Source organism: Papilio machaon, chromosome 18 (assembly GCF_912999745.1).
Source record: "Papilio machaon chromosome 18, ilPapMach1.1, whole genome shotgun sequence".
Lineage (NCBI taxonomy): Eukaryota > Metazoa > Arthropoda > Insecta > Lepidoptera > Papilionidae > Papilio > Papilio machaon.
The window spans coordinates 2,733,498-2,743,385 of NC_060003.1; the positions used below are offsets into that span (position 1 = coordinate 2,733,498).

At 31.4% G+C, this 9,888-nt stretch overlaps 3 protein-coding genes across 4 annotated transcripts; 1 reads left to right on the top strand and 2 right to left on the bottom strand.

Annotated features, from left to right (window-relative positions):
* Nucleotides 1–1,064: 1,064 nt before the first annotated feature.
* LOC106715494 (RNA exonuclease 1 homolog) lies at nt 1,065–4,598 on the bottom strand. Its single transcript, XM_014508793.2, has one exon. It carries the CDS (start codon nt 4,488–4,490, stop codon nt 1,326–1,328), a length of 3,165 nt encoding a protein of 1,054 aa, XP_014364279.2. The 5' UTR covers nt 4,491–4,598; the 3' UTR covers nt 1,065–1,325.
* Nucleotides 4,599–4,948: 350 nt separating this feature from the next.
* On the top strand, nt 4,949–5,743 carry LOC106715451. 2 transcript variants are annotated; one of them, XM_014508741.2, is made up of 2 exons: nt 4,949–5,062; nt 5,243–5,743. In XM_014508741.2, exon 2 carries the CDS (start codon nt 5,265–5,267, stop codon nt 5,718–5,720), a length of 456 nt encoding a protein of 151 aa, XP_014364227.2. In that variant the 5' UTR covers nt 4,949–5,062; nt 5,243–5,264; the 3' UTR covers nt 5,721–5,743. The 2 variants fall into 2 exon arrangements, with proteins under 2 accessions (XP_014364227.2, XP_014364226.2); XM_014508740.2 differs by having other exon boundaries at nt 4,949–5,047.
* Nucleotides 5,744–5,836: 93 nt separating this feature from the next.
* On the bottom strand, nt 5,837–7,706 carry LOC106715471 (deoxyuridine 5'-triphosphate nucleotidohydrolase). Its single transcript, XM_014508764.2, has 3 exons — nt 7,430–7,706; nt 6,798–6,934; nt 5,837–6,207 (listed from the first exon to the last, which is right to left on the bottom strand). The coding sequence occupies exons 1-3, from the start codon at nt 7,531–7,533 to the stop codon at nt 6,005–6,007; spliced, it is 444 nt and encodes a 147-aa protein (XP_014364250.2). The 5' UTR covers nt 7,534–7,706; the 3' UTR covers nt 5,837–6,004.
* Between the last annotated feature and the right edge of the window lie 2,182 nt (nt 7,707–9,888).

The following is a 9,888-nucleotide window of genomic DNA, read 5'->3' on the forward strand; positions in this document are numbered from 1 at the left end:
GTTACACTATTTATAACTCAAGAACGGCTGAATTGATTTGACTGAAAATTGGTGGGCATGTAGCTTAGAACTAGGAATAGGACATAGGATAATTTTTACCCTGTTTTCTATTTTTTATTTTGCGCGGACGGAGTCGCGGGTAAAAGCTAGTATTTAATACATGAAGTAATTTATTTTATAAACAAAGGTTTAGTCTTGATAATAGATATTTGATAGTTGAATTTGATTTTAACAAAAAAGCTATAAATACACTACTGAATGCAACATTTTTAAAGAGGGATAAAAACAGAAAATTACAGAAAGATAAATTTGTCATGCATTTTTTCAAAGTATCCTGTTCGTTAGTTCGATACTGGATGAAGGGTTACTATAAATTAAAAAATAAACAAAGAAATTGACATCTAACATGCAAGCTATATAGTGCAGTACTATCTTGCTTTATTATTTTTGTAGTTATTACTGTATAAGTAACTCGTTAAAATGAGCCTTAATATAAAGCAATAATAATACTTACAGTACTTAGGAATTTACTTAACTGTAATTTTTTTATAGTGTAATCAAAAGTTCCAGATCAGATATGTACTTCTCATTAGTAAGAATCTTTATCTACCCACATGCTTTAACATAATAAGACCTGGAGACAGCAAAACACCATGCATCGAGTTATATGACCCAATAATTTCGTATTATGTAAAGTTGCCTTGGTTAATGCTGTGAAAGATACTATAAAATAGGTTAATATAATAAAATAATATATTGGATCATTTTTTAGAAAAGGAGTTTGTTCAATTTTGCTGTCCATAATCTCTACCTACCATTATATTTAGAATTGTTGTTTACGAGAATTACAAATTTAATATATAGATAGGATTAAGGATAAATAAAATAACTGATTGTAAAAAAAATATATGTTTATCTAAAAATCAATAATAATGAAGTTTTAAATAAATGTAATTCATAAATAATAGGAAATATACATTTATTGACAGATATTGCTATAATACCGTAGAACCCGTAGGTAAACATTTAATTACTTATCAATTATCAAAAATCAGTTCATTTTAACATAACATATAATTTAACAGACTACATTTGTGTAGCAGTTACAATACAGCAGTAAATGTCGGTAATCCGGATCAAATCCATTATAATGGATATCAAAAACATGTCTCAGAAATTATGAGTATTATTGTTTTACCCACTATGATGGCTCATTACTTGTTAGTGTTGTAATTATTTTTAAAGATCAATTGGCCCAGATAACAATCAATTGCTACAACTTATAAGCAGCCCTGAATCTATAATTAAAAATGTTTTCAAGTATATTATCTTGTCTTCAAATCTTCTTTTAATTTATAGATCAATAGTTCCATACAAACTGTTGCATCTTCAGCACTATCATGACCATCAACAGAATTCTGAATAATTTTCTTAAGATGTTCAGATGATAGATTCTTTAAAGCTCTTTTATATGGAGGGCCCATTTTATGAGGAAATAAAACACTAGTATCTATTACTGTATCATGAATCAGTTTAAGTGCTTTGAAATCAGATTCTAAACTGTGGCCGATTAATATAGTTTTACTATTAAACATACTAAGAAGAGTGGCTTGAACCTCTAAAAGTGTGGTTGTCACACCCATCATTTGCTCCTCTGTAATACCAGAATATCTTGTATTATAATCTATTATAGGATAAAAAGGTTTTACAAGTGTCTCATAAACAACTTTACAGGCTGAATTTATTACAGTTACCCTTGTCAAGTCTAAACCATGTGTTGTATAACACATTTCACAATCTAATGAATAAACTCCATAATCATCACTTTCTGTTTCTGGTGGCATTGTTCTGATGTAACCTTTTAGGTTTTCATAATCTACATATTCATATACATGGCAGGAAGCTATGCAGCAGCCATCCGATGTTGCATCTTGACTGCAACACTGGTAACGAGCTTCACCTCTCACTCTATATTTGTTATTCGGATGATAAATACACTCTTCTTTAACAGCGGGGAAACCCTTCTTGTTTACTGTATAATCTTTCTTACATCTACAGCAAGTCCTTATATAACCTTTGGGAGGATTCTGCTTCTTCTGTCCATAGATAATAGCTCTACCTTTTTCACCAGTGCTGTGTGGTCTTGGAAAACCATTACTTTGTAGTTGTTCCTCCGTTAAAATCCATTTTTGTATATTGTTATACAGTTTTGCACCACTAAAGTAATTTTTATCAATCACATTTGTCCTGTTTTTATTTTCGATGCTCCAAGATCCTGCACTACTTGTAGTACCAGACATTGGCCGTGGAATTTTCTGCAAAGCCGTACAATCAGATCCTGATTTCTTAACACCATTGCATTCTTGCACTTCCTTTCTTAGTCTACTTACAGTGAGTACTGAAGAGTTTTTGTATATTGGAATAGTTGAACATTTTTTACTAGTTGCTAACTCTTCATGTTGAGCTCTGGCATATGCATCTGTTGCTGATAAATAAATTTTTAAACACTCATCTATCATCATATTTAAGTAAATAGATCTAATATTTGCAGGTATTTTGGAGGCAAGAGGCTCTAATACACCAGGTCTGTCAATAAATTTTTCATTAGGCATGTGCGCAACTCTTTGAGTCCCCTTTTTAACCGTCTGTATGGAAGTAAAACTAGTTGATGGACTACTTTTGTTATTATCTGGGGTGTGAGAAATTCCTTTCTTTGCGTTAACTAATGTAGATGCATAAGGCACATGAGCAATTCTAATTTTAGTGTTACCACCACTTGGTGGAGTAAACACATTATTTTTTTGAATTTCTGGGGGTTTTTGAATAACTTCATTTTTGTTAGATGGAGTTTTCGAAGCATGAAATTCTCTTATTTTTGCCATTCTATCGGCCATTGCTTGTGCTGCATTTATCTTAAAATTAGGTTTCACTTGTGGCTTTGGAGTTATTTTTATGTTTTTGTCAATAGTTCGAGATATTCTTTTTTTACTTGGTATATATTCCTCTGTCTCATTTTCATCATCCTTGTTAACTGTTTCCTCAACTATTTTAGGTTTTTCTACAGGTACATATTCTTCAAAAATTTTCTTACATTCTAATGTGATACTTTCTTCATCTGATTCTGACATCTCTAAAAGCTCTTCGTTGTTGTCATGTGAATCAAAGTTATTGTCCTCTGGCTCTTCTTTTTTTGCTTTATGTTTCTCTTTATGATGTTTAGAGCTTTTATGACTTTTCTGTTTGTGACTACTTTCCTTCTTTTTAGAATCCTCTTTGTCATGCTTTGAATTTTTTGAATGATGGTCTGAACTCTTAGAAGAGCTACTTTTATGTTTGGAACTTTTTGAAGAATGTTTCTTATCAGCTTTATCTTTATCTTTACTTGAACTCTTGTGACTTGATTTTCGTTCAGAATCTTTACTTAAGATTTTACTTTTTGACTGCTTATCATGTGTTTTAGACTTTTCTTTACTGTCTGATTTACTGTTATTAGATTTATTTCTATCTTTTTCAGATTTTTCATCCTTATTTTTGATGTCCTTCTTTTCACTATTTTCTTTGTTACTTTTTGTTTTTGTAGAATGTCCTTCAATATTAGTTTTAGGATTATTTTCACTTTTCTCTTCATCTAATATTTGGTCTAATATATCGAACTCAGGTCCCAAGTCATCTAAACCATTCAAATCACTTGATAATTTTCTTTTCTTTTCATCAGGTTCATCTTCTTCATCACTAGAAAAGCATGGAGCTAGAGATCTTGGTGTCGGTTGATATGTGACCTTTGCTACATCTGGTTTACTAGTAACCTTTGTAGGTTTATACTCCAATAGCTTTGTTTTGTGTGTGTTTTTATCGGAGGGAATATAGCTTCGTTTGTTTGATGTTGGATTATCTTTAGGTGTATACTCCTGCAATTCTGTCTCTTTTCCTGGCAAGTATGTTTCTTTTAATTCTACTGTACCTTTTGGAGTGTATGGATCCAATTGTGAATTCTCTGTTGAACCAGGAGTATACGTGGTGGGCGGAGGTATATATATAAAAGGCTTAAATGAACCGTTAACTTCAACTGGGCGTTTGATGGCCATATTAGCTGGCTTTCTAGGAGTATAAGGTACTGGAATGTGCCTCTTTCTTTGTTCATTTACATCTTCATTGTTTTCTGAATCGACGTTATTAATTTTATTCAACTCTGCTATTGGTGTTGGATTGTATGTGGCTTTACAAGGTACAGGTTGCACAAAATTTGCCTTTGATGCTTCATTTGTTGTTGCTGTGCCGGTCGGAGATATTGATCCTGAAGATTCTGTTTGCTGTAGTACCTTCTGTACGGCCGCAGACACCAGTTTTTGTAGAATTGTATCGCTTTCAATGCCATCGTTGTTTTGGGGTTCTTTTTTAACATGACGAAAATGACAGTAAGGTCGTTCACAAAGACCGCTATCAAAAAACGGACAATTCAGGCCTTTAAAATAGCCGGTTGACGGAAGCATTAGAATATTACTAACATTCGATTATTTGTATAAAGAAACACTATGTTACTAACACATATCTAGACATTGCATACTCCTAAACTCTTCAAGTAGATACAAGCTGATTATGTCAACCAAAACACAGAGTATAAATTATAATAAGACTAGATTAAAAATACTTAAATGTCAAAGCCATAAACAATCTTCACCACAGAAACCGATCTTACGGTTTTTTTCCAAAACCTCGTATTTTGTTCATTTAAAGAAGTTGAACTGCAAGAATTTCATAAAAGTATTATTGTATTTGATAAAAATAAAAAAGATCAAAATATAGCTTATTGAATTTTTTTCAACTTAAAAAACACAGTACGAAAGGTACATACGAATTCGCTTCTCAGATTAAACTGAAAAATATTAAAATTTAATATATTTCAATTTCTCAATTTTAAATGAAATCATTTCTGCCCCTACTGATAAGAACTTCTTTGCAATTTTTATTTAAATTTGAGAAATAAATAGCAGCAACTTATTTTGAAATGTAAATGGTGTCATGGTTCATGTTGCAATAGTACCATTTCGTAAGTATGGTCGAAGTAAGTCTGCTTTGGTTTTGCTTTAAAACTGTACTTTTCTAACAAAGTTATGTACTAAAAATACTATGGAATTGTTTATTAAAGTTTACCGTCGGCTTCCGTCCTCTTTCCTAGAATTGTCAAAAATAGTGACAGATGTAGTTGATTATCTAGCAAGTTTTTTGGAATATTTGTTTCCAGATTTTGGCGCTATATAAAAAAAATGTTGGACAAGGTGGCTAAAGATTACGCGGCGTACTTTAAACTAGATGTTGACGATGGATTTCAAACAGTGCAAGATGTTATAGACAACATGATAACAAGACTGGAAGAATTAAATAGTGTTGTGCACATGATAAAGTTAAAAAACAGTGATTGTTATACAGCTGTATCAACAGAAATTAATAAATACAGAGCAGAAATCACAATATTGTCTAAAAAAATTGTAACTTTAAATGAGGTGGTTATAACAATGCAGCACAACATGGATAAAATAGAAAAAGAAGTTGAAAAGGCGGAATCTTACTTTGGTGTAAATAATGATAGTAAACTAACAAGTTTATTAAGGCCTTTTTTAAAAAGAAATCGTGAAACTCCATCTGTTTCTGATGAAATTCCCAATTTAGAAACACTTTCTATAAAAAGTGTGATGCATAACTTTGAGGATAATGTATCCTGATATTATAATTCTATACATAACATGTTAACATAGTTTTTGTTGGATTAGTGTATTTAATAAATTTTTTTAAAATATGTTCTAAGTTTTATTTACTTGAGAATAATCATTGGTTTGTTACTTGTAATCATTTATTAGTTTCATTAACATACAAAAAAGTTTTTCTTGTCTTATCATTAATTTGAACTTACATTATTACTTATCTAATTTTAAAACTAAAGTTCTAAGTAATTATAATTATGGAAAGATCAGCATACTTGTTGTGTAAAACTATAGTAGCATGTAAATTACTGCATTCCAGTTGAACCAAATCCTCCATCTGACCTTTTTGTATCTGAAAGACTGTTAACTTCCTCTAAAACTGGGTGGAAGATTTGTTCACAGATCAATTGTGCAATTCTATCACCTTTCTTTACATCAAAATGTTGATCAGAATGATTGAAAAGTACTACTCCAACATTACCTCGATAATCTTCATCGATGACACCGGCTGTAAATAATATTACAATTAATAAATAACAACTACAGCCAGGCAATCAATATTTTCTTATTATTATCAGCCTAAATTTTATTGTAAATTGACTAAAATAAGATCAATTTAACATTTATATTCCACTGAGTTTGAGAGAAAGCAAAGTTACATTGTTAGTACATTTCTACAAAAGCTTCCGAAGAATTTGGGAATCTTGACCTAAGCATTTCAAGTTCTAAGCTGTTAACATATTCAGTGTCACTACAATTTTAACATATTATAATGAACTGAAAGTGGCAAAAAAGAGTCTATACATAGCAAAATAGGCATCAGTTCTATTTTATCTACAACCAATTTTAATAAAACATATGAAATTAAGTAAATACTGTAGTAATAGTGATCAATCAAAAATAAATTTACCCATTGACTGCCCGATATGTCATATCTCGTGGTGATTGTTTCAATAAAAAATACTTTAAATGCTATTACAATATTATATTCATAAAATTTCATGTATTCTTCAAAATAAAACCTTGGCACCCAAGGCAAGACACTATAAATATGTCTTTCAGTCAATGGGTTAAACTATAACATAAAATATTTCTTACCACCAACATCAATGAAATTTTTAACTGCCAAACCTGAACGTGGGGCAACACGTCCATAACATCCGGATGGCAATTCTAACTGAAGATCAGTTTTTATTAATTGTTTACCACGGGCAGGCACTGTGTAGTCATACGCACTAAAAGTGAAGACATGTTGTCAGAAATATAAGTTTATATCTTAAATTAAGATTTCATAACCCAATAAAACCTACACATTTTCAATACAGTTATCAATAATATGGATACATGCATATGTACTATACTTTGTTCTTGCATATAAGTTTGGTTTACATAAGGACAATAGCGCTGGTCTGGCATGAACTGTATGGACTCACTGGCACTCAGTGTTTATATTATTCATTGGTTTCCAGCAATGATTAGGAGCGCTACTATAATAGTATAATGGCATTACTTCATTTTGAACCTAAATCATATTGTCTTATAATTTATCTCAAAAACTAAATAGTGAAGGTATAAGTATGAACCATATTAAAAATGAAATTTAGGTATTAACAACGAATAACTATTAAAACGTAACGATTGCATTGTATTAGAAATGTAATTGCATTAACATGAAAATCCCTATTTTTCATAGTATTCGAAAACACATGGTGGTTTTATCATCATTTTACCTTTTCAAGTCGAATCCCGCAGCTTTTTCAGACCCTTTCACAGGTAGGAAAGCGTGTTCGGTGAGGCGAGTGACTTTCAAAGTTACTTCATTTGCACCCGGCATTTTATATAACGTACGCCAAAGTTTAAAGAGTGAAGACAAAGTACGCGTTATTGTTACTGTTATTTAATTGTGACAAAACTGCAAAAGAAGTATATTTAATCGGTAGTTCAACAAAAACTGACTGAGGCACACTGAATCTGAAAGGAAAATTGGCGCGAAACGAACTCCATTATAAATACAAAAACCAAAGAGTAAGTGTACATACTCAATTTAAAAAAATGATCTAAAGTGTTTAACCATAGACAAGTTTATAAAATTTTGGTCACAGTAAAAGGAGGACACGAAAAAAGCACAAAGTAAAAATCCCTGATTTTATGTAAAATTATCTTTTTAATTTATCAGGTCTTTTTGTATAATTTCTGAAAACATTTTTGGCCACACTTCTGTGCTGTTTGTGAAGATGGTCGTGAGAAAAGTCGCTGCGATTTTCAAGAAGGCTAAGTAAATCTGTACAATTGACAGGTAGTGCGTAGTGCAATGCAATGCCTATATTGACCGAATCGACGACTTGCGTAGGCGATTCAACGTTGTGTGTCCGGAGAACAAGCAATGCGCTACTCGCGACACAAACACACAATATTAGTTTCGACGATTTACGTTGTCTTGTGGATGAAGGACCTTACAAAACAAAGGTTTTATTGGGGAAGCTTATAGTACACCCACCACCCTCTTAGTCTTTGATTGGAGTACCAGAGATCAATTTTTCGTCAATTTCCTTTTCACATTAATTTTCTTGCCACCACTTTTAACAACCTCTTTATTTATTAACCTGGCAAAGTGGATTGAAGCAAAAATAAACTAAAGATAAGTGCGGACTATCATCTATGTGATCGTGGGTTCGAATCCCGCCACTCGTCTCATGTGTCGTAAATTATATCTTAGCAGAAGCCTAGAGCATGTTTATGTAACAATTTGTTTTTGTACATGTGTTTCGGCAATGGAAATTTACGGTTAATAAGAAAAGGATTAGAATAAAACTTATGTAATAACATCGCACTAATAAATCATTAAAATCAGCCATTAAAAGAATCTGAATTTTATTTTTAATTGCATGTATAAAGCTGTAGTTACGTATCAGTTTTCAATATTTATAAAGTAAGCGCAAAATAAACTAAATATATCTAATTCTTTTATTGCTTTAACTGAAGTTTCGGTTCCAGTTGTTAACAGAATTGACAAGGTGACACGATAACATTGATAACGTGATATGCCAAAAAGTCATAAAAATTATGACTAATTTAATAGCATAAAATAATTTAAAAAAATCACTGAACGCATTACAGATATAGCATCTTAGCAAAGCACCTTCCAGCCAAAATAACGAGTTTATCGATCGTTTTATTAGATTATTATTCGATCAAGTTAAATGAACCTGTTCAAGGTGAATTCCATATATTTATATGTTATTTCGCAATTTAGATAAAAATTAAATGTCATTTTTGAGCTCACTTCGTAATGACCAACTTGCCGTGGGTATCGGAGACCAAAATCTCTGTAAACAAAGATAACAGTATGTTTTAAACGGATATTTACGTCTCAGAAATGCATGGTTAATTGTTTCCATAAAACCTAAATTAAAAAATTAGAATAAAGGATAGTTTTTATACCTGAAACTGACAACTGCAGCCCTGAAATAAGCAATCACGGTTCAAAGGAAAAGGGTGCCTTGGAATAAAAGGAACGGAGAGGTAGCAGGAATTGAAAATGTGAACAATCGATTTAATTATTCATCTTCATTTATAGATGTTATCTCGAAGATTAATTCGACAAGGTTGCAACTTGGTGTCTTGTCAAAAAAACTTCTATGAATATTGTCGGTTTCTCCCAAGGCTCGTCAGATAGACAGTCCTGATGCTGCCCTAGTAGAGGCCAGACTGTTCATGTTGTGGAAGATATCTGTGTATTCTAACTAAAAGATGTACCAGTATATAATAAACTAACTTGTACAACAATGTATTTCATTTGTAAATCTTACTAATAATAAAAATGTGAAAGTTTAGATGGATGAATAGATGTTTGTTTGAAGGTGTATCCGGAACAGTTCAAAGGATATTGATGAAATCTGGCACAGATGTTGAACATAGTCTAGAAGAACACATAGGCTAATTATTATGTTTTTTTTAATACTGCGCGCGCAGAGTCGCGGGCGACAGCTAGTTTTATTATATTTTTAAATTGATCATTGCAGAATTTTAGAGAAAATCCTATATTTACCGATCAAGTTGGCGTTTAGTATAAGATTTTAAGAATTAATTTTTATTCTTAATAAAGTTTTTATTTTGCAAACTACACTTGAATTGAAAAAAAATCTTATTGGAATAAAAATAAATAAGATCGACCTCTGTTCTATATGAA

What these genes read in the sequence shown, in the direction of transcription:
- LOC106715494 (XM_014508793.2), bottom strand. Translation starts at nt 4,490, where the DNA reads ATGCTTCCGTCAACCGGCTATTTTAAAGGCCTGAATTGTCCGTTTTTT.
- LOC106715451 (XM_014508741.2), top strand. Translation starts at nt 5,265, where the DNA reads ATGTTGGACAAGGTGGCTAAAGATTACGCGGCGTACTTTAAACTAGAT.
- LOC106715471 (XM_014508764.2), bottom strand. Translation starts at nt 7,533, where the DNA reads ATGCCGGGTGCAAATGAAGTAACTTTGAAAGTCACTCGCCTCACCGAA. An exon ending in GCGGGATTCGACTTGAAAAG is followed by an intron (nt 6,935 to 7,429) that starts GTAAAATGATGA and finishes CTTCACTTTTAG; the next exon opens with TGCGTATGACTACACAGTGC. An exon ending in AAATTTCATTGATGTTGGTG is followed by an intron (nt 6,208 to 6,797) that starts GTAAGAAATATT and finishes TATTATTTACAG; the next exon opens with CCGGTGTCATCGATGAAGAT.